The 24,924-nt window shown below is 42.5% G+C and overlaps 1 protein-coding gene across 1 annotated transcript in view; it reads left to right on the top strand.

The window, feature by feature from the left end:
• Positions 1-24,924, top strand: part of TENM3 (teneurin transmembrane protein 3) — a 1,257,915-nt gene that overhangs the window by 1,214,263 nt on the left and 18,728 nt on the right. Inside the window, exons 26-29 of the mRNA XM_027598498.2 lie at positions 4,463-4,695; positions 5,781-5,935; positions 6,718-7,592; positions 23,999-24,174. Of these exons, the coding sequence (XP_027454299.1) occupies positions 4,463-4,695; positions 5,781-5,935; positions 6,718-7,592; positions 23,999-24,174 (1,439 nt within the window). The remainder of the gene's footprint in view (positions 1-4,462; positions 4,696-5,780; positions 5,936-6,717; positions 7,593-23,998; positions 24,175-24,924) is intronic.

Raw genomic sequence — 24,924 nt, 5'->3', positions numbered from 1 at the left:
CTTGCTTACATCCGGTGTCCTTGAACCCCTGACCCATCCCATATATTGTTCAGAGCTTCTCTGCATCCAGTCAACTGAAAGTTTCCAAACTCACCTTTTTTTTCTTTTAGTGCTTGGTACTGATCCCTCTTTTCATTTAGAAGGGGCTGGGCTCTAAGAAGCAGCTCTAATCTGCCATGCTAGGCTGCACTGCAGAGAATTCATCCAGTTCTCATTTCCTACCATTCCGTGGGGGAATATTTCCAGAGGTAAATTCTCTTCTCCAAGACTCTGTACTCCTCCACATTTGTTATTCTGGACAATGGAGTTGTGTGCAAAATTAGAGCTTTCATTTGGCAGACATTTTTAAAACCATTGACATATGTTGCTTGATTTAGACATCTCTGTGTCTTCAAAGAAGGAGATGCTTCAGGACAGGAAATGGCAAATGTAAGCACCACTTCGGACAGTCTCTTATTACTATCCCACTGGAATAAAACTGACATCAGTAAAGGCAAAGCTTATGACTCGAATGTCCACTATTTTTGGACTCATGTCCTATAGCTCAAGCAGCCACTTCAAAGATCTGGTTTTTTTATTCTCAAAATGAAGCACATCATGAAAAATCATGTATAATTTTTTAAAAGATTTTATTTATTTATTTGACAGAGAGAGACACAGCGAGAGAGGGAACACAAGCAGGGGGAGTGGGAGAGGGAGAAGCAGGCTTCCCGCTGAGCAGGGAGCCCGATGCGGGGCTCGATCCCAGGACCCTGAGATCATGACCTGAGCTGAAGGCAGACACTTAATGACTGAGCCATCCAGGCGCCCCTAAAAATCATGTATAGTTTGTATATAATTCTTTTGTTTTAAGATTTTATTTATTTATTTGAGAGACAACGCACGCAGGCAGAGGGAGAGGGAGAGAGAATCTCAAGCAGTCTCCCTGCTGAGTGGAGACTGACGCGGGGCTCCATCACGACCTGAGCTGAAATCAAGAGTCAGATGATTAACCGACTAAGCCACCCAAGCACCCCTTTTTTTTAGATCATCCTTCATCAGGGTCCTGAAGTTTTTATTCTCCTTTATTGTAAAACCATGATTTATATAGTTAGAACTGCTCAGTATTAAAATTCTCCCTTATACGCTATTAAATGAAAAAGGCAAGGTGCAGAACAGCTTTGGTGCATGATGTATTTATAGACATATGTATATGTCTATAAATAGATACGTCTTTTAGGATAGATGCTTTTTTTATCATGAAATATTGGAGGTAAGGGACAAGGGAGAGTCCTTTCACTTTTCATTTTGTACAGTTCTATATAGTTTATAAGTGGGTTAAATAGATGGGGAGATCATGATCTAAGTTTTGCTTTGTTTTTATATATCTTTGGACTGAAAAATTGAATTAATATTCTTTATTTTAAAAACTATCTCCTAGAGGTTGCTCTTGAAGGATTTTGCTACAAATAGCCTTTTCAACAGATATTTTAGAAAAGATTTGTAAAGAGGGTGAAAAGGATTTCATGATTAAGTCCCCCTAACCCTGGGCTTGGATGTCATTTAAATGAATAATTCTGCATATTATCCTCCACTTGAAAAATTACTGAATATTCCCAGAGTACCCCAAAGGTCTTTGTCCTTGAGCCAAACCATATGTATTTGAAGACCAAGTCATATGGCTCTGAAAATTCAGAGGAACGATTGATGATCGTCCTTCAACACTGAGAAACAAAAAGATCCTGGCCTGCCCTCCTGGAGTTGGTACCTTCCCACCCTTTGTACATGTGAAAGCGAGAGAGACTTCTTGATACTATTTTCTTAAAAGTGACCTTGTGGCTTTATAAAGGTATTTCATACGAATACCTAACTCCAACTGAATTTACACTGGATTGCATTACTCATTTACCTTTATCATCCTTACTCTAGAAACAATTCCAAGTGGATGTTTAAAGAAGGGTCTGCATTGTTTTAATAGTTTAGGATCTTATAGCATAACAGCAGGACCAAGAAAACAAATTTGAAGGCATCCCAAGTTTAACTAGTTATTTTTTCCTTAGTAACATTTTCAGAAAGCTAGTCATACTTGAGGTCATTAACAATAATTATATTACACTCCTCTACTATAGAGAGTTACAAGGCAAAAGACATAGAGCAGTGTGAGAGGGGCAGAACAAAAGCAAGTATTAAGAATAGCTAATGCTTATTGAGTGTGTATTATGTACAAGGCACTGTTCTAAACATTTTCTCCGTATTAGCTCATCTTATGAAATGTGTACTATTGTTATTATCACCTTTACAGATAAGGAATCTGAAGCACAGGTAAGTTCAATAGGTTGCTCAAGTTCATACAGTTAGTGAGTGATGAAGCTAAGATTCACATCCCAGCGGTCTGGTCTAGGGGTCATGCTCATAGATACACAGCCGACAAGAAAACGAAGTGTGTGTGTGTGTGTGTGTGTGTGTGTGTGTGTGTGTGTGTGTGTGTGTGTGTGTGTGTGTGTGTGTGTTCTCATAACCAGCTATCTATTTATAATTAGTATATAATTGGAGAGAGAGGAAAGACCAGAGAAGTCTCTCCAGTGTCATGTCCCTCAAAATAGACCCAGTTTGGATGAGTTGCAACCTTGTCACCAACTGTAGATCTGAAAGACCAGCTCTGTCCATATTAGGCTGTTTTTAGGGGGAAAATAACCTCTTAAAATTGCCCTGAAGGTTATATTGATATGTTGTAGCTTTTCACTTAGTTACAAAGTAATAAACTACCACATCAAGGAACACAGTATGTCTGTGCATTAAAAATTTCAGGCATCAATTTAGAAAAGTGACATAATAACACTTAACATGGCAAGGTGATCATTTGGTAAAACCCAGTAGGTCTGAAATGGTCTTACCTCAAATGACTTGTATCTCTTTGAATCCTTTGCTTCAGTGTTCACCCTTTTACACATATTTACCCACTCAAGACTTCTTGCTCAAAAATGTCTCGTTACTAAAAGATATTGAAGACTAGAAAGGAGACCCGAAACCTGAAGTTATTCAAGGCTTTGTGTGTCTCAGTGTTTCCATTAAATCCACGTCATAGCCATAGGCCTTTTCAGAGTTCCAGAAGATTCCATGCAGATTCCACGTGTGGCCAGCTGTGCACCCACCAATGTGAGGCACACTCATGAAACCAAGAACTTGCTGTTTTAACAGCGGTCTCTCTCACAGGACCCATAAAGTACATGTATTCACCACTTAAGAGGAAGAGCATTAAGTGGTGAGAATTGTCTCCTTAGAACCTAATTGTAATGAGGAGACTCCTACACCATTATTTAGAATCAACATTTTCATATAGTTCGATTTTTACTACATCTTTTAGATGTTCACAGATAAAATAAATGGAAACAAGAATAAAATGTGTGTGTGTGTGTGTGTGTGTAGAGAGAGAAGGAGAGAAAGTTAGTAAAGCCAAGTTTATCAAGATAATGTGGGGGATTCTTATCTGTTGACATCTTTATGGGGACACCAAATTGTTTTAATTCTTTTTGGAAATTTTTTTTCTAGAAGGCATTATTTGCACCATGTACAAAATCACATTAACCCTAAGAACGTGGTGTTGAGTGTTTATCAGGAGATTAACTTTCTCATTCCAGCTAAGTGTCATAGTTTGTCCAGTCCTTGATGATGTTTACATTTGCATTCCTTGATATGTATAAAATTGAGGCATGGTATTTTGTGAAAAATGCCTACATCTCACCAAATTCATAGAAAGGTCTCAGAGCCGCTTAATTTACAATTTTAAAAGTAAAACTGATGGGTTTACCGTTCTGGCTCACTGCATTGGGCCACCGACTGAGATGGCCTCCTGCACATGAGTGACCTCATTTTAGTATTTCACCCCCTAGCTCCAGACAAACGTCATAACTGCATCAGATCGCCTTTCTGGATGATGCTAGAGCAACCAGGACAGACACAATGCTACTTTTGTGAGGGGCAAGTGTTCGTGTGATTTGGATTTGTAGCAAAACAGGAGAATTCCCTGTGATGAGGTGTGAGCGGAATCAGTTCTGCTTCCCTGGAGTTGGACAGAGACACCCTCCCCCCAGAATAAACTTCATGTCTATCACTCAAGGGCAATTTATTAATGGCTTTTCATCAAACCAAAAGGATTTTAGAGAACTTGCTTCTCTCTTTGTTTTAGGCTAAAAACATATTGCCTTCTAAAGGGGATTATTTTCAAGATGGCTGTTTTAATAAAGTTAATAAATTAAATCCTCCATCACAAGCAAGGGAGGACAACAGTCCTATCAGAGTTCGCTTTCAATTCTTCTCATTCTTTGACGTCGTTATTAAATATGCTGTTCATTTTCCGGTCTTTAATAATGGATTTCGGTTTATAATCAGTTCCTCATGATCTGTTTTGTTTTGCTCTTAATTCTCCCCTGTGTGTTAGGAGTAACTGTCTTGGGATGTTTACGTATGATCCTTTTTTTTTCAGCAGCAACCCAGCTCATAGATACTACCTGGCAACCGATCCAGTCACAGGAGATTTGTATGTTTCTGACACGAACACCCGCAGAATTTATCGCCCAAAGTCACTTACGGGTACAAAAGATTTGACTAAAAATGCTGAAGTGGTCGCTGGGACCGGGGAGCAGTGCCTTCCATTCGATGAAGCCAGATGTGGAGATGGGGGGAAGGCCATAGAAGCAACACTCATGAGTCCCAAAGGTACTGGCATTTATCAATTTGAGGATTTCTTTTTATTAAAATATATATAGAGAGAAAACCCAGTTAGTGCCTGATTGTGTTTAATGCTGAATCTAACATTTTACCCTCAACTGTATTCTAGAAAGCTGTTTCACATCCAGTGTTTTTCAAAGCCGTGAAGCAAGAAACTGCCAGAATCCTAAGTTGATTTTACAGTAAATACTGGGTTCGTGGCATTTTTTTTATCATATCATTTTTTTTCAACTTTTCAAAGAATAAAGCAACTAGTCCATATTATTCAGGTCACATCCTGTTAAACTTCAAGGAAGTGTCCAGATTCTTTCATTGTCCTGGAATCTCTTTGTCGTGAATGAGTCCCAGGCCTCTTTAAAAACCATCACTAAGCAACGCTATTAGTCCTCACCCAGTCTGGAGCTATTAAACTTTTGTTTCTATGCCATGGGAAAAAAATGCTTGCTGTGAGGAATTTCTAGAGGTAACAAGGGGTAAAATTCTATGTGATAAAGGTTTCTAGCTTTTAAACCAGTTGGGACTGACTCCTTGCTCATGTATTATGCCATTCATTACATTGTTTTTTGGTTTGGGGCTTTTTTTTTTTTTTTCATTATAGCTAGCAACTACTATGTGAACAAGGACTGGAAAAAAAGCATTTGTTGTACTGAATTATTCATAATAGCAAATTTCATTGTAACAAGGTCAACGAAACGCTACCCTTGGCTCAGATCTATTTTTGTTAGAATACAGTTATTCTAAGTTCCAAGTAAAAGAATCTGACCTGTTTCTATAATTGATAGATAACAGCATTATACAGAAGTTTTAATTTTATATTTAGGATGCAGGGAGCGCCTCTATGATTCATACACTAAGTGGAGATTCTTACAAATTTTGGTTATTTCTTTATTACATTTTACATAGATTTGTGTTATAAATGCCTCTGTTGGGTTTTTCCTAATGTATTTGCAATCTACAACCTTACCTGGTACCTATCACCCATGTTATCCCTGGCGTTGAATGTTGAATTTAACGATGGGCCTAAAAATGAATCCCGTTTGAAAAGTTGGTCATGCTTACTTCTCTTGGAAAAGGAATGGCGATTGATAAGAATGGATTGATCTACTTTGTTGATGGAACCATGATCAGAAAAGTTGATCAAAATGGGATCATATCAACTCTCCTGGGCTCTAACGATCTGACTTCAGCCAGACCTTTAACCTGTGACACCAGCATGCACATCAGCCAGGTAGTTAAAATCTTAAGCTGCATTGTTTGTTTTCCTTCTGAGCGTCTGGGTTGACTAGGTCGGTAGTCTGTGATGGCCCCATATTAAACTGGATATACCATGTGTGGCATTCGTGGTATTAAAGCTGTTCCATCTAAATGTTTCTCAGGAGCTAATAAAAAGCTGTTTTCTTCTGTCGTTCTGCGTTTGATGAATTCAATGAGATTACAGAATAATTAGCACGAAGAAACGCTAAAGCATCCGTAATAAAATACCAGTAAAGTAGCAACAGGCAGATAGTCCAGAAAGAACAAAACAGCTTAAATCTCTAATCTTTTGATTGCATGAGCTCTTTAAGTAGTAGAGAGAACCCACTATGATTAGTCCCACGGGACTTATATTTAGAATGAGGAACTTTACTGTTGGCCTGATTGAAAACACAATAGAACACTCATGTATTCATAACCTAGAAAGCCTCGACGTTCGGTGGTTATTACAGCTGAAGGAACATATGTGTTCATATCTCATTGATACCTATTAACTCACTGCTTAGAGGTTCGTTTGCTTGTTGGCTATAACGTGCAAATCTTCCAATGAGCTGCCTTTTTAACTAAAATGTTATTTCCTCCATTTGTCTCCCCTCGAAATGTTTAAGTTTATTTTACAGTAGCTATGCCAGAAGACAATTTTAAAACAGTTTATCAAATTAAGGGGAATTTCCTTGAATGGTTCTAATTTACTCCTCTGGCAAATTAACTGCCGCACAGCAAGGGACTAACCAGGCCGTTTCTTTTTTTATTAAGGTGCGTCTGGAGTGGCCCACTGACCTCGCCATTAACCCTATGGATAACTCCATTTATGTCCTGGATAATAACGTAGTCCTGCAGATCACTGAGAACCGCCAAGTGCGCATTGCTGCTGGACGGCCCATGCACTGCCAGGTCCCAGGGGTGGAATATTCCGTGGGGAAGCATGCGGTCCAGACGACCCTGGAATCCGCCACCGCCATCGCCGTGTCGTACAGCGGGGTCCTGTACATCACGGAAACCGACGAGAAGAAAATTAACCGGATAAGGCAGGTCACCACGGACGGGGAGATCTCGCTGGTGGCGGGGATACCTTCCGAGTGTGACTGCAAAAATGACGCCAACTGCGACTGTTACCAGAGCGGAGACGGGTACGCCAAAGACGCCAAGCTCAGTGCCCCGTCCTCCCTGGCCGCCTCCCCCGATGGTACCCTGTACATTGCGGACCTGGGCAACATCCGGATCCGGGCCGTGTCGAAGAACAAGCCCTTCCTTAACTCTATGAACTTTTACGAAGTTGCCTCCCCAACCGACCAGGAACTCTATATCTTTGACATCAATGGCACTCACCAGTATACTGTAAGTTTAGTCACTGGTGATTACCTGTATAATTTTAGCTACAGCAATGATAACGATGTAACTGCTGTGACAGACAGCAATGGCAATACTCTCAGAATTAGACGGGACCCGAATCGGATGCCAGTTCGAGTGGTGTCTCCGGATAACCAAGTCATATGGTTGACAATAGGAACAAATGGATGTTTGAAAAGCATGACCGCTCAAGGACTAGAATTAGTTTTGTTTACTTACCATGGCAATAGTGGCCTTTTAGCCACCAAAAGCGATGAGACTGGATGGACAACATTTTTTGAGTAAGTATATCCAAATTCTGCTCTGATTATAAAATGCTGTGATAAGAGTAATGTAATCTAAGAATAATGATATAATCTCAAGGGCAGGTGGGGTCCAGGTTTGGGGGGACCTGGAGCTTCTATAATTTGGGGATCCCTCGCTCTCTGAAAAAGAAGACAAAATTAGACCAAAGGAGGGGCCCGTGCAATGAGAGGTTCTGAAGCTTCCACATCATTGGCCTCCCGGTCAGTCTACCTCTGCTTAAGGATTAACATTTTGCTTCATGCAGACCTAACCTATTAGCAGCAAAATTTGGGGGAAATACGCTACAGCTTTGGTTTTTGGCATAAACACTTTGGGCTTACATTTGCCCCTTTGAGAAAGCTGTCACTGAAGAGGACCGTTAAAAACATTCACAATGAATTTGGCGGTTTATATCAATGCTGCCGACGTCATTCCTATCCAATAGAAGGCCTTGACTTTTTATAATCAGTTATGGGAGAATCTAAACTGCACTAAAAGGACCTTTCCACTAAATGCAAATCAGCAAGTGCTGGTTGCTGTGGAAGGCGTATGAAAAAGCATGAGTTTCATGCTGCCAAGATATTCTTGTACTAAGTATGTGAGTAGTGGCCCGGGGGGGTGCTATTTGAACAGTCACATTCTGTGAGGTCAGTCAGAATGAAATGAGAATCGGCCATTGTATATTTTATGGGATATGTACTTTGCAGTGAACGCATATGTAAAATCATTTTCGATTACTGTTCACTTCACTAACATCACACAAACCATAAGGAGAAATTAGATGTACAGAGATGGCATGTTGACAAATGCAAAATAGTCCTTGAAATGAATATTGAGTTCCTTGGTGTGATTTTTACAATGATATGCTGAAGCAGAAGTATTTTCTGTAGGAGTACATGTACTCTAAAATTATAATAAAAGTCGGTAGAAAAAAAATGATCCAATATACAAATATTTTCCGTACAACTTTTCGGGAATGGATCTTATACATAAAGCTGAGTTCTCCTGTAGCTTGAATTGCTTTTCTTTTTTGACAGGTTCCCTTTTAATAAAATGAATGTTCCCCAGCAGCATGATTTTGTCAGAGGAACAAACCTTTTCAATTGAATTACATTAAAATTCTGTTCTTAGCATTCCTTTTGCTCATTTTAGGATCGCAATAGGAAAGGAATAAATTGGAAGTTAATGGAAAGCACTTCCTTTGCACCATTTTCAAAGTGATAGCAGGCTATATTGCCAAAGAGGCAAAAAAGAGTGTAGGAAAAGTGCTACCATCAGATGAGACTGGGCAGGAGAGCTGCTCTGATTATAAGACCTTCAGGAAATCATGGTGGCGTTGGTAGGGTTTTGGTTTAGTTCAAAGCAGGGAGGAAAAATAAAATAGAGCAATAAGTTTTTAGTACAGTCTAGGACTCAAGCTCTGCTCTGTGGGCCACTTTTGAATGTGTCCTTATTTGTTCCGGGAATTGACACTGCATAGAAGTTTATCGTGTGGGTTACTGCTGACACGTGAACTTATTGCAGCAGATACAGTGGTTTACTTGTGACCTACAAAGGAATTTTAATCAAGTTTGGAAAAATTAGAGAAAGGGATATACTCGATTGGTAGAGTTGATCTGGACTGGTATAAACAAATTCAGGATTTTTGCCTTTTTTTTTAAAGTGTGGCACACAAAAACCTATATTTCTCCAGTAGCAGACACTCTCCAAGAACCCCAAACTTAGTTCAGAATCAGCACAGCCAACGAAAGTAGACGTTGAATTGGCAAGCCAATCTCGTGAGTATAAGGGGCAAGCATTGTTTTAAAGAATAAATTTGTAATTAACAAATACATCACAATCATATCTTCACCGATACAAATTCGTTACACATCATATTTAAAGAATAACTATTAAGTCATAAATAAGCTAAGTGAAGGCAACTTATTACCAAAACCATTATTAAAATATTTTTCCAAATATAAAACTGCATATATTTATACATACAAATATACTGGGGTTATAATTTAAGAATATAGTGGTTTAGTAAATCAGTGCTTGAAAAATCATTTCTCTAATAAAATTAACAGAAATATTGCTTTTTAAAAACCATGCTTTCATCACTTGTTCTCTGGATGTCTGCAGCAAAAGATGTGACTAAAAAATGTCTAAGAAACATTTCTGCATTTTGCAAAACAGTGTGTTACAGTCTGAGAATGAAAATAGGGCACTTAACCCAAGTAATTCAGAATCTACATGTCAGAATAACAAGTGATCTTTTTTCTTTCTTTTTATACATTTTCACACTTTGGCTGTGAAAGAGCAAGGGCCCACCTCTTCTATCTAAGCTCCAGAAACTTTAATTTTTTTTATTTTTTTAAGTTTTTATTTATTTATTTATTCATCAGAGAGAGAGAAAGGAGAGAGAGTGCACAAGCAGGGGGAATGGCAGGCAGAGGGAGAAGCGGGCTCCCCACTGAGCAAGGAGCCCGAGGCAGGACTCCATCCCAGGACCTTAGGATCATGACCTAAGCCGAAAGCAGCTGCTTAACCGGCTGAGCCACGCACGTGCCCCTAAGCTTCAGAAACTTTAAAATACATTCAGAAGTAAGCGCACAAAAGAAGGGAGGGGAATGCCATTTGCAGGCAGCCCCTCTGATAGCCCTCCCTCTTGAGACAGAACAGCGCGTTTTGTCTGCGTCTGTTGGCAGCTGTGGGTGGGTAAGCTTAACCCCTGTCTCCCCCCATCAGTCTTGAGGAGAGTTTCTGCTTACTACCTCCTGGCTTGGACACGTGACTGGGTGACGGTGCTGGGGGGCAGGGGGTGCGCAGCCGGGGCGTCTGAATTCCCTCCCAGATTTCCTCGGTGTTCACCATCGTTGATGAGCCAGCACACTCCCAGAAAGCTAGTAATATTTGTCACACTCCCCTTCGTATTTGTGCAATACTGCGTGTTTAAGTTAGACCTTAGAAGGATATTTGGTGATTTCATAAAGAAGGGATATGGGAGGTTTGACAATGGTCAGAATTCTACGAAAACCACAAGGAGATTGTGGGGTGGGGCGGGGGGGAGAATCACCATTCCCAACTGAAAAACACCTGTTTTCTGTGACTTCCATGACCCCAGTCCCTAGAGCTGATACAGGCTTTGTAATCATATTTCTGCACAAATTCCTCTTTCGCAAAGAGAAATTAAACTTTTCGGCCCAAATTCCCACCTGTACATGTCCGGCTCTCGTCCTAGCCTAGTGCCTTAAAAGCCTTGAAATTAAAAGCTTTCTAGGACAGAAACAGCTCGCAGAAGACCTGAGGATCAATAAATCTGCCTACTGATTAAAGTACAGTTGCTGTCCTTTCTACCAAGGAAATTGTAAAAGTGAATTAGCTCAATTACTTACCTTACATGTTTTAATTGTATTACTTTTTTCTCGGTACAAACTTTAGTTTACCAGTAATGTGCCACAGTACTGCTGTGAGTACAGAATAAAATGTGAAAGCATTTTATAAAATGCAAACTAATTATCTTTGTGGCTCCCACAACTCCCGGAATGTCGCAGTGCATACAGAACTCTTCCAATAACTATTTGTTGGTCGAAGGAATAGAGAGAGAAGCCAACGATGTAGACAAGAGAATATTTATTTTTACAGAAGAGCCCGAAAGAACCCATCACTGGCTCTTGCCCAGGCTCCATGGAAAGAGCACCCTATAAAGTTTTCTCACTCGATTTCTGAGATAGTTTGGACCTCTCTGTACCAAGAGTCAATGCTGAAAACATTAACAATTTTCATTCTTTGTTGTTGACATTTTTAAATATATTTACCCAATATTACATGTTTACTGAAGTTTCGTTTGCTTTGTACAATCAGAACTTCCTCAGTTGGTGTATTAGTAAAATAGTTAATGAAAGAATTACTTCATCTTGGGCGCCTGGGTGGCTCAGTTGGTTAAGCGACTGCCTTCGGCTCAGGTCATGATCCTGGAGTCCCGGGATCGAGTCCCGCATCGGGCTCCCTGCTCGGCGGGGAGTCTGCTTCTCCCTCTGACCCTCTTCCCTCTCATGCTCTCTATCTCTCATTCTCTCTCTCTCAAATAAATAAATAAAATCTTTAAAAAAAAAAAGAATTACTTCATCTTGATGGCACTGTGTTCTGAAATGTTGGTGTTAAGGAGTCAGCTTGGAGTAAAGACAGAAAATGTGTCCCAGGAAGGTGCAATTGAAGTACATTGTTGTACCTGTGATCAGAAAGGATGATTCTAGGAAGAGAAAACCCAGTTCCCAAATTGAGATTCTTATCAGTCACCAATAAAATAGGGTGATTTTTCAGGGTACACAGATAGTTTCCAAAGTACAAGTACCTTCATTTCAAAAACTAGAGGTAGCATCTTCTCCTTAGCAGCAGTTTTTCTCCTTGCTACTTGCCATGATTATGTCCCTATCGTGACTTGTTAAGAGAAGTGGCCAACATTCTTAGACGTGCCGCTGGACGGGATGATAGGAAGACTGCAGTAGGCAGTAGAGGGTTTGTAACTCAGCTTTGATATCTCGGAGGTAGACTGATCTGTTTCTTGAACTGAGTAACTCTGTATTGCTGATTGAATAAGCCATCCCGTCCAAGATCTCCTCTTCCATTGACTTGCCAGGCAGTACAAAGGATGTCCAACTAGCTAATGGGGCCCCCTTGCGTGAGGACACTGTGATAAGCCTCGTTACTCCCTTCCCTTAGTATTAGGGACTGTGTCATGCTGGTCTTCACACCTTTTAAAAACAATGATCACATATTACGATTCCTTAGCTGGAATAACCGGGATGGTCAAAAAGATCTCACCTGCTAAAAATGTATTATTTGAAACGTTCAGACCCAAAGCAAAACTGCGGTTCTTACACTTGAATGCACACAAAAGCAAATCCGGTGTATTGAAATGGGGCAATAGAATAAATTATTGAATAGTAAATGGCATTTCACAGTTCTCTGCTTGCTCACCCCCAGAAAAGACAAACTGTTTGGGCATAGCTTTCTGATGCTCTTCTGTTTGGTTAAAGAAGACAACATGTTTTTTTAAATGCTGTGTGAGTCCTCACTGATCTGTACAGATACAGAAGCAGGTTGAGGGTCGTTTTTCTCTTGGGACTCTGGGTGTTTAGAGCTTTGTATCTGTGGAGCTGACTCTGTGATCTTTCATGAGCTATATTCAGATGGAGGGAGTAAATAAACGAGTTTCAGCTTTTACATATTTATGTAGGTCTATCTGGGTCTCTAGCTTCTCATTTGGGTGCTTTATCATCCCTCATCCAAGCTTAGCAATTTCAGAATGAGCTTCTGTACCATTTCTTGATAATGAAATTACCTCTGTGCCCATGGCAAACCCATCACTCCCCCTGACATCAGTTCTGAGACTCTGGGAAAGTATCAAAGAGGGGTCTCAGAGGAGAGAAGACAGGCAGGGTAGAGAGGGTCTGGAGCACAGACTCAACCTAGTGCACGGAGGGCGCAGGTGATTTGGAAAACTCAGTGACAGTTAATCCAAATGTGAAGAGATGTGTCCGTACCCGTGAACACCGAATCTTGTCTAAACAGCCTGACATCCGTGCCGTGGTGTGTCCTCCTCACGTGTGTTACCGCAGGAGCTTGTGATGTCAGGGACACTGGAGAGGCATCTGCCACGGGACAAAACAGAGAGAATCGCCTTTCCTGTGACGGGCCGCTGATCTCCGAGCCTAAACACTCCAGCCCGCAAACTACGTTGCCAGGCTGTTTCTGTCAGAAACTGCGTGAAAATCAAAGCCCATTTTATAAATACGTGTCTAAAAATGGTACTGGCCCCCCCACCACCCTTTATTTTCTTTTTTCTTTTTCTTTCTTTTTTTTTTTTTTAAGTTTCTGTTTTCATTCCAGGTAGTTAGCATACCGTATAATATTGGTTTCAGGTGCACAATGCAGTGATTTCAACACTTGAATGCAACACCCGGGGCTCCTCACGACAAGTGCCCCCCTGAGCCCCCATCACCTGGCTCCCCCATCCCCCTACCCACCTCCCCTCTGCTAACCCTCTGTCTGTTCTCTGCTTACTTTGTTCATGGAAGGAAACACTTAAGACATGGAGAATGATTTTTAAGAGATGTTATCAGATCACTTAAAATCATGGGGAAACACTACGGTTGATTTCCGTGTTTGCCATTTTGTTTAATTGTTTAATAATTTTGCTTTAAATTTTTAACCAGAATGTGTATTCCCAGGGACATCAGTAAAAAAAAAAAAAAGAAAGAAAGAAAGAAAGAAATGTGCAGGCATTTGAAGAAAGTGGCTGCTATACATTTCAAACATTAACCTGAGCTCTACAAAAGCAATGCTTTTATTAATACTCGATTTATTCTAATTTTCTTCTGCAGTCTAGTTTGAAGATATAGTTAGTTCTGTCCAGGTTTGAAAACAGAAAGCGGAATAGGGTGTTTGTATGTTATTCATGGTACTTGAAAAAAGTCCCAGCAAAAATAAAAACAGATTAGTCAGATTTTTTTCAGTAGATCTCGGTATATAACGTAATAGAAAATTTTCTCAGATTTTCTCAGGATAATCTGCAGTGTTTCAACAGTTGCAAGCCTACATTAACCCTTTCAGTGTGTTGTTCCATTTAGCAATTTAATGTTCTAGATGTGTTAAATTGCTCCATAATGGTTCAAGAGTGAGTAAATGCAGCTTCCAAAAGTGTTGAATTCCCTCTTTAATCATGTAACTGTCTAAATCTGATAGCCTCATATGTGTGCAACTCCCCTTTGACACAGTGATTATCCAGTGATTTACTCTAAGACTGAGTTATGTACACCAACCATTTTAAAGGATCGTTCGATAACAGGACAAGAAATTGCACACTGACAACCACTGAAGGGGAACTTCTTGTTTTTTAACAATTGCAGAACTGAAGATCCACAGTTGGGTATTTTCCAGAGCCTCTCCAGTATCTCGGGCTCATCCATGATATCAAAATAAAAGCAGCTTCAGCGGCCCCCACCCCCTGGCTACCCTAGTTCCTCAGCCTCCCAGAGAAAGCCCCTTGCCTATATTCCAAGGGCCTGGAATGCTTTCAGAATGTCTAGGGGCTGCAAATGCAGAACTCCTGTGGCAAACTCTCTCCCAGGGTTGGGGAAGGCAGTCTGTGAAGAAGATAAAATGATTGGGGGTACCATCCACATGCTTCAAACCACCCCAACTCCTCACTTAGCATCCCTCCCATCCATCACTATCCCCTCTCAAACATACACACACACACTTCAAAACACATTTCCCAGGCCTTGGTTCATCCCAAAGGTTGGTAAATCTGCAGTTCGTAAAGTGAGACCCCCCCCCCCAAATAAATAAATAAATATTAAAAAATTAAACTTCTGAGGAAATGTTAATGTAAAGAAATACCACATTGTATCTCTGGCTAAAAACTAGGTTTTGCTCAGGTTAAACCTATGTTAAGAATTTAAGTCTTATATAAACTAAGATTTTCCCATCTGAGCCTCATAATGAAAAGCAGTATATAAACAGCAAAAACTGAACAAACTTGTAGTTTATCTAAAGGAGTAGTGGATAAATTTTTAAGTACTTAGTGAATGTAAGGCAAGCATCAGCTAGAAGGAAGACTTCTTTCTGTTTCCAGCTCTAGGAAAGGGAAAAAGGAACCAAGTTCTAGTAAAGGCAAGCCAAGGCTGCCCGGAGGGATTGGAAGAAATTTCTTTACTCACAGATGCAGTTTTTAAACTGGATTGTTAGAATCAAAGTAACAAAAGAAAGATTTCAAGAGTGTTCTAATCCAGGGACACAAAATGGCTGAGTATCCGAAAGCATCACACAACTCCTGCGTGAACCAACACCGAGTCAGGATGAGTGAATAAACCTTTAAGACCCAGAGGAATGAGTTTAGGCAGGGGTTATTTGAGCTAGTGAGAAAGGTAACACCCTGCAGTTTACCAGTCTGTATGTGCATATGCAAGTCAAGATGAGCTCACTTAGGGGCACCTGGGTGGCTCAGTCGGTTAAGCAGGTTAAGCATCTGTCTCTGGCTCAGTCATGGTCCCAGGGTCCTGGGATCGAACCCCACATCATCGGGCTCCCTGCTCAGCAGGGAGTCTGCTTCCCTGTCTCCCTCTGACCCCCCACTCGTGCTTGCTGTCTATCAAATAAATAAATAAGATCTTTAAAAAAAGATTAGCTCACTGAAGCCTTATTAATTTAATCAGGAATTCTGCTTTTTTAATGTAATTTGTAAAATATACTTCATTCTCCTTAACATGGAGGTGTTCCCACAGGCCTAGTTAGTCAGTCCCACTGGGGACTGGTCCAGGCAACACCAGCCTCAAGGGAGGTACTTTTTCCAAAAGTGGTTACAGCACCTAAAAGAAAATGCAAGACTTTAAAGAAAAGGAAAGTCGTTACGTGTGATGTCCCAGAGGCACACTGATTTGCAAATTATGAATTTATTTCAACCCTCCTAGGCGCTGATGAGCTGGGAATTTGGTGCTTGCCCTTGGGACATCAAGCACTTCCCATTTTCCCGCTGACTTCCTGGGTTTCATTTACTCACTCTGTACAGTGTTCGTTCAGTAAGAATGTATCATGTGCCAGATGCTAGTGTTAGATGCCGGAGAATCGCAAGCTAGTGTTAGATGCCGGGGACTCAGATGCTAGTGTTAGACGCCAGAGAAGGATGCTAGTGTTAGACAGGGGAATCGGATGCTAGTGTTAGACGGAGGAAATCAGATGCTAGTGTTAGACGCCGGAGAATCGAATGCTAGTGTTAGATGCTGGAGAATCAGATGCTAGTGCTAGATGGGGGCAATCGGATGCTAGTGTTAGACGGAGGGAATTGGATGCTAGTGTTAGATGCCGGAGAGTTCAGAGTGAAGAGGCACATTGGCTCCTGGCAGGGAGCTCAGAGTCCACGGAGGGAGACAAAGAAGTACACAATCACGTGAACGACGAGCACAAAGGTGGAGTTGTTAGATGTGCGGTGAGAATAAGGAGGAGAACCATCTCCGTCAGGCTGGGGACTGGGGCAGGCATGAGGCGAGAAACACTGCCCAAGGCGGGTCATTTTTAAGCTTTGTCTTAAGGATTACAAATAAGGCTAGCAAGAAGAGCTGGAATGTTCTAAGCCAGAGAAAGCCTCTACTCGGGAGGCAGGATGGCAACTTCTGGAAAGAACATATGGCCCGAGCATAGAGCATAACACGCCTGTGGGGCAGGAGGAGGGTGGGACCTGGGCAGGTGGCCGTCCAGCTCAAGTCGGGCTTGTGGTGACGTGTGCGGCGGGCCTTCCGTCCTGGGCAGACAGGGCTCCTGTGAAGGAGTTTAATGGCAATATGGTCAGTCTGGTGACAACAGGAGGATGGCTTTCACGTAGAAGGGAGAGGCTAAGGGAGGGTAGTGCGGTCAGGTAGGAGACAGCGGATCCAGTTCAGAAAGGAAGGCCTGAACTTGGGCTGGGCACTGAAGGTACAGGGAAGGAGGCTGACCCGCCGTGAAGAAATGACTAGAACTTGGTGACTGAAGGCTAGCAGAGAGGGAGAAAGCACCCCCCTGACCTCCCCAGCTGAGGTGACTGCGTGGAAGGGAGAGGCAGGGAAGAAGCAGGGTGTGGGCAAGCCCTGAGTTCTGATTTGCAGACTATGAGTTTGAGCTTAGCATAGTGCAGTCTAGCATGTGGTCCAAAATGCCCAGGCAGAACCTGGCAGAAGCCAGGCTGGCTGGGGAAAGGCTGGGAACCTGGAAACAAAAACTCTGGCTTCCCAAGTGACTGATTTTTTTTTTCCCCCAAATGACTGATTTGGCCACTTCCTCCAAACAGTGTGACCTTGGGCAAGTCACAGCACCCCTCCAAAGTGTGCCTCCACCTGTGAAATGAAAGGCTTTTTTTTTTTATTTTATTTACTTATTTGTCAGAGAGAGAGCACAAGCAGGGGGAGCGGCAGACAGAGGGGGAAGCAGGCTCCCCACTGAGCAGCTGAGCAAGGAACCCAGTGCGGGGCTCGATCCCAGGACCCTGGACCATGACCTGAGCTGAAGGCAGATGCTTAACCAGCTGAGCCACCAGACATCCCGAAATGAAAGGCTTCTTAATGATCAAAACTCCCTTCCTATTTTAAAACCTCTGTGATTCTGACATTTCTCCCCAGCTTTTCACAGAGGTCCCTTCCAGGCTGATTGCAAAAAAAAAAAAAAAAAAAATTTCACCAATTACCAGTCTCCTTTGCCAAAATAGTTAGGCAAGTTTCTGTCAGACCTAGTATCTTATATATGATGCTGGTGTTAGTAATAGCAACTTATAATAATAAATACATGTTATCTTTCCAAATGGGCTCCCTATTTTTTTTTTAGCTTTTCCAACTGACCCTCAGTCTCCTTGTCATCGCGCAGGGCAATGCCCTTTCCCGGGTGGGTGTCTGTATTTGGCAGAACAAGGGCCAAAACACAAAAGAGGAAGACAAAAGAGAAGCGTGGCTTTGTCCTCCGAGCACTTCCTGGCCCCGTGGAGTAGATCCGGGAGGAGGAGGGCATGCCCAGTTCTGTCTTACAGATTCTTTGAAGCCCAGATTTCCCTTGACATCAGCTCTCTAGCAAGCCGAGACCTGTTCTCTAAACAAATGAGTCCTGCTCATCTCAACCCTGCTCAGTCAATAAACAGAGTTGGTTTGTTTGATCCTTCTCCTAATGATGGCCAATCCAGAATCTTCCAAACCTAAAGGGAACTAATTCTGGAATGCCCTGACTTGGATGCCTTTGTCTTGAGGCAGATGAATTTCAAAACTGGGCCGTATGTCCTTGTCACGACTCCCCGATGTGGTCATCATAACTGTGTAAGGAAAGAGGTGTCGGGTCACTTTTCTTGGATTTGATCTCTGAACGATATGTCTTGTCTGACCGTCTGTCACTAGGCTCCATGCTCAGAGAGAGGGCTGGACCAGAGAGCTGAGGAAGGAGGGGTCCATCAGGCCTCTGCCTCTCTAAACTCGTTTTCTGAGGTGTTAGAACAAGAGAAGAGTGGCTTTGTCCCGGTTTGTCACCAACAGCAAAGACCTGTGACTGAGACACAGCGTGGCAGTGTAAATAGGTCTAGCCACGTCCCCAGCCCCGTGCAGTTCTCCCCTGCTCGTCGAGATCCTCCCAACACCTGAGACAGAAACCATGTAAATTAATACTTTGTGTCTTTCTTCTTTTGCATTTTCCCTGTCATTTTTGGTGATATGTAGGGAGCAGTCAACCCAGGGCCAGATGGACTCATGATTTAGGAGTTGGTTGATTGCTCTGCTTTCCTGAGTGATGGAAGCATTTTACATTTTCTCTCCAGAACCTAATTTGTGCGGATTTTTTACTGATGATATTGCTACTGAAACTCAAAGAAATTACAAACTTGTCTCTGAGATAATTGTTAAAATGCCTAAACCTCAGATTCATTTCTAGAATAGGTCAATGTAAATTATTTGGCTGTTAACAGTGTTACAAATCACAGTCTTGTTATTAGGGTTCCCAGTGAGTCCACCATTAGAAGTTTAAATCAGGCTCCACTTTGTGGTTTTTGCTGTTGTGCACGCCCTTCATTAGGAATGAGGATCGAGGAAGGATTTGGGCACCGTTTTGCTATGAGAGGGTTAGTAATTCTGCTTTCCTGCACTGAAGTGAGATAAGATGTTGTGCTACATTAGCACTGTGAAAAAAAAAAAGTATTGCCATAACAGATGGCGAGATTAGGGGAGGATTTTTTTGGCCGGGGGTGCTGCTGGCTGTTAAACTATGGAAGGAAATTTGAACCTAAGGAACTCTAGTAGTTGGAAGGGAACATTCTCCCTCTGTATCAGGGGGACAGTGGGGAGCAAGGCAGGTTGGGTAAGTCTCCTTCGTAGTCATCCTTACTGTGTCACAAGCCTGAAACCAGAGGATGTGCCCTCACTAAGCAGCCCCCAGAGTGCTGGGATGGCCCCGGGGAGACAGGGAAGGGCCAGTCTTAACTCGGACTTAACTGGAACATTTATCCCCGCCAGAGGTCTCCAGAATGTCCTCAAGCCAACATCTCCTGCTGTCTTAACCTTCTCGGAGCAGGTTAAGGGCTGGAGAAACCAGTTGATTAAAAGCATACATTTTTAGCTTCACTTTTCTACAGGTGAAGAGAACAAAGGTTTGGGAGAGGGGCATCGCCAACATTATATGAGTAAATACATAAGCCTGGCTCATCTTTGAGAAAGACCAGCTCAGTGTCAGGCTGAATCATAAGCCCACACTCAGCGTATGTAAGGGGTAAAGAACGAACCGCTCCCCAAAACAGCCCCACCTCTCCAGAGTGATCATTCCTTCTCTTCTCGGGTTTACTTGCTTCTCCGAAGCCCTACTCTCATTTACACAGATTTTTCTCAAAAGCAGAAGATAACTTTAGAAAACATAATATTTGACGAAAGAGGCCATTTTATGGGAAAACACGGAAGACAACAGATAATCCTGTTGTTGAGTTTTAAAGCAAGTTTTCCAGAAGGGCACATTGTCTCCACTTGAATGAATTTGCAATATCAATAGTCTATTGACATTGTGTTGGTAACAGTCTGACTCAGGCGATTTTTCTCTCAGCTGAGGAGCCACAGAAGATGTGTAAGCAGGGAAGTACTAGAATTGTGGCGTTCCAGAAGATTAATCCGCTATCTGTGACTGTGGGGAGGGGCAAGAAGACGCGTGTTTACATCGAGGGTGGCTGTGCGAATGGGAACGGAGGTATCTGAGAGATGGGGAAGGGAAAAATGGCGAGTGGGACCCTCCGTCTACAAGGGGGAGGGAGGAAATTTCACGTCAGGACGAATACAGCATTTCAACTGACAAGGGCTGAGGCTCTAACTCTCTGGGGCATTGGTCGATAATCGCGCGGCTTAGGAAACGTAAAAAGATTTAGAAGTACACCACAAAGGCTAAAACAGCAAGTCTAGGCAAAAATGCAATCAAAATTACAGACGAACAAATAAACATCAAATAAGGGCATCCCATCAGTGAAAGAGCAGAAGGTCATGAAGAGCCTGAGGGAGTCTGTCTTTACCCAGTGAGGGTCTTTTGTGAAGAGGAGCAATCAGGAGCAAAAAGAATGTGCTGTGTTATGAATTTGAAGCTATGAGACTGAGACCAGAGGAGTGGAATGGAGAGCCTGAAGTTGATATTCTAGTCAAATTCCCTAGAGCCTATTGCATTGTAAGTTCAAAAGGCTAATAAAAGAAAGCTATGTCTGATACACAAGCTGGGCAGGGCTGGTTCCCCACCAAGGCCGAGCAACATTAACTCGAGCCACAGAGTTGTACAGAAGCAGAGAACATGTCCTGAGGCATATATTTGATGGGAAGGCCTCTTTGGTACGGAGGGTTGGAGCATTCCAGAGTACAGTTGGACATCTGCTGGTGCTTTGTTTTCTCTTCTCTTGCCGAGGTAAAGAAGGGTTCACCGGCCACTTCTGAATGCCATCCTGGACTACTTCTCTTCTCCCGGCCCTTCTCCAGAGTCCCCTGGTAATTAATGTCAGGGCCTCTCATCCATCTTATTTTTGGTTCTCCTGACATGGGTGCTAATCTATGGGAAAAGTTTTCACTGATCCATGCTGAAATGGAAAACATAAACGATGTGGAGAATTTTTTCGCCAAGCTTTATTTACTCCTTTTAAACAACGGTCTCTCACCCCCGAAGTTAAGTCCTTTCTACCTCTGGTTTGCTTCAATGGCCTTTTCTTTATGAAAGGAAGGGGGTAACAGGTATTGCTTCTTTAGACAAAAATGCTCTGTTGGTCCCTGTTTTTTTTTGTTTGTTTTTTCCCCTGGTTGGTAAAATTGGCAAGTCTGGGAAATGCTCGCTGCCTGACCTGTGAGGGTGACCGGGAAGGCCACACCTCTGAGGGCCCCTCCGCCCTGGCACCCGTCCTGACCTCCCTCGTGCAAGCACTTCAGCCTGCCTGCACCTTCATGTCGACCCAGCCCCTGCTCAGAAGGCACAAATTCGGGATGCCCAGGGCCCAACCAGGAAGCTGGGCCCCTAAGATGCCGGCTTACCCCCCGTCATTCTGAGTATACCACCTACAAAGGCTACTTGTATTTGTATTTTCTGAAGAACCAAAGGCTAATAGGTTAGAGTCTGGATGTGCGGCATCCCATGGTCTGTCCCAAATGTGCTCAGCATCCCGTGATACGGAATGCCTGCCCAGCAGGACGTGGCGCACGTGGTCAGCCGATGAAAGAGCAGAGGCAAAGGTTGCGGAAATGCTTTCTGCAGGAGGAAGGTGACGTTCCCACTTAGATTAGAATGGAGCTAGAAAACATAAGCTAGCAAACGGGTCAGAAAGGGCAGGTGACTGACGGCAGCGAGAATGAATCAGCAAAGTGCTTGCAGGTGGCTCTTCTATAAAAAGCAGTAGCCTCTGTGATTTACGGAAGGATCCTGGACCTGGGGTCCGGCGCAGGGGAGCCCCTTTATGGCCCAGTCATTGGACGCCATGAGAGCCTGATCGAGTCACTGGAGCACGGCGTGTTTTCATTTTTCCACCTGTAAAACGGGAGGGAGGTGGGGGAGAACGCGGTACTGAACTACCTTCTGTGTAGGAGCATTTCTTCAAAACACAAGAGCCTGCGAGAAATGTAAAGAGATGCCAGATTTCTGTCCAGGTGAAGATTCAGCCTAAAGCTGGTTTTGTCAATAATTCTGCCTACACAAAGCTATGCCTTGTTTGTTTCTCCACGAGCAGTAATTTCTTTTAAGGAGCAATGACAGCAGTAAACCATGTTGGATTTCTTTCATTGATGTCTTCATCTGCTAGGGGTATTTGGGTTGATGGGGAGTGGAAGGAGGTTGCTCTTTTTATTTCAGCTCTGCCTTTTATGGGTCCAAACAATGATTACACTTAACGGTGCATTTCCTTTCTCTTTGCTTCTCCCTTGCTTGCTTGTCTCTCCTGAGTGCCCACGCGTGCCGCTGGCTAAGCAGCATGGCAGACTGTCAGATCGGGTCAGTCAGACCCTCGGTCTGACTGATGCTGTCCCCCTGGAATTAATGGGATCACCTCCTCCCTGGGCCCAGAGCAGACATCCTCTCTCCTCCTTCCTTCCTTCCTGTCTCTACCATGCCATTGCCCTTGCTGAATCTTCTCTACCTTCATTACCTAGAATCTTCTCCTTAAGTACTAACCACAGTTTCCAAAACTACTTGTTTTACCCTCTAAAACCCTCTCTTTTTATTGCGAAGTATCATTTAAGTTCTTCTTTCTACCCCTTATTCCCTGTTGCCCCAAATTTACACCTCCTATTGGGATCGTCCCCACCATTTTTCCCCTCTCCTGGGAACTTGTTTCGCTAAGAAGACCCTTTCTCTACCGTTCTGCGTCTGGGCTTATTTTAAGTAGGACGTGGTGCAAGTCTTCATCTCGCTTAGGCCTTTTCTTAACGAACAGCCTTGGTATCAAGCTGAAATCCGGGCTTACGTGTGCTGGAATTTGCGATCTGTTTTTTTCTTTCTTCAAACCGCCCTGTCACTTCTGAAATTTTCTCTGGTGCCACCACAAATAGAAAAGTCACCCAAAAATCAACTCTTTATTAAAATGTTATATCAATGATGCATATTTATGATTATAGGACAGCTTTTTAAAATATATCCTAACATTTTAATCATATGTCCCTCTTCTATTTACATGCTAAAAAAAAGTAAGTGTATAATTGGAAAAGCAACTAATCATTAAATGTCAGGAAACAGTACATCACATTTCAGTAAACATAATAAATCATCATTCAAGAGCTCACTCCTACGACATCAGTCCAGACGAGATAGAGTATCACCACCCCGCCAACATTTAGGTGCCATTTTACCATTCTAAAGTACGTCAACAATGAGGAATAAGAAAGTCTTTAAATGGCTTTATTGTATTAATTTGTTGAAGATGTCACAAGCTACTACAAGAATATTTTTACTTATTGTATACAATGTATACATACCATTTTACAAAGTTTCATGTATTCCTATGGCACTCCTATTCCGTGGAGGGCGTAAGTTAGTAAAACTTTAAAAACTGATATAACAGTGAGTTAATTCTACTTTGTAGAAAATACCGCGAAGACTAAGGAATTTAGTATCAGTAAATATGTTCCCTTTGAAACAGCAAATTGGATGTGCAGGAGGATTTTGGTCACACTTCAGAGAAGAAGATGCTGAGGTGGAGACCTCTTCTGTTTACTCTTGCTCTCGCCGGTGAGGTTTTTCTCTTTTAAACAGGCTTTTGATTACTTCAAAGCACGTTTGAAGTCCTCACTCTGCATGGCTCATGCACAAAGGCAAATATCCTTCCAAATCTCTACAGCTGATATTGCCGCCCCTGGTATTTATATGTAAGGAGAACCTGCTGTTTGCTCTTTAACACTGAGTCGATGCCTCTTTTATGTAGCTATGACAGCGAAGGTCGTCTGACAAATGTTACATTTCCAACTGGAGTCGTCACAAACCTGCACGGGGACATGGACAAGGCCATCACGGTGGACATCGAGTCATCCAGCCGTGAAGAGGATGTCAGCATCACTTCAAATCTGTCCTCGATCGACTCCTTCTACACCATGGTTCAAGGTAAACATGAAAGCCTAATTTGGGACAGGTAACCTTAAATGCCACTAGCACCCCCCATAGGATGTGGTGACCCATGTTCTAAGATGAGCCAGAAAAGGGAGGGTGAAAACATAAACCTCTAGAGATGTTGGTGAAACAGCCCCGTGTCTATAGGTACTGTTTGTTTTGTGATATCTATGTATCTTGGATCACGTAACGTATACTCCAGCTTCCAAAAGCAACTTCACTGCAACTCTTCACGTGCGTCATCAGACCCTTTGTGAGTCATCTGCTGCAGTTTTGGGGAGTGGGTCCTTTTCAGGGCCATGGAACTGCAGTCATTTGAGACAGAGCTTGTTCTGAGTCCGCACATGATGCTGCATTTCAGTCCACATATGATGTGATCCCTGGAAATTTGACACCAAATTCTGCGTGCCCGTTTATGTAATAAATTTTTTTTTTCCCTTTCGGTCCATATCCAATATATTCGTGGCGGAACCTGCTGCCATATTCCTTTTTGACATAATCTTGGAAAAGCCTGTTTACCGTGACAGTTGCAATTGTTGAGGTCACAGCTCTAAGAATAATTACCAAATCTGAGTTAAGCTTCAGCTTCTTTGATTCATTATTTTTACCAGTTCTCTCAAGTAATCTCTGCAGTCATCTAAAATTAATATTGCTTGAATTCCTTTCTTCCCCAAATGGTCGAATATCATTGAAAAATTTTAAATTGAGGCAATAGCCTATAATGCAAGAGGGGGTTTTTTACAA

Source organism: Zalophus californianus, chromosome 2 (assembly GCF_009762305.2).
Source record: "Zalophus californianus isolate mZalCal1 chromosome 2, mZalCal1.pri.v2, whole genome shotgun sequence".
In the NCBI taxonomy this organism is placed as follows: Eukaryota; Metazoa; Chordata; class Mammalia; order Carnivora; family Otariidae; genus Zalophus; species Zalophus californianus.
The sequence above is the reverse complement of the archived record's forward strand: the minus strand, read 5'-3'. Positions and strand labels throughout refer to the sequence as shown.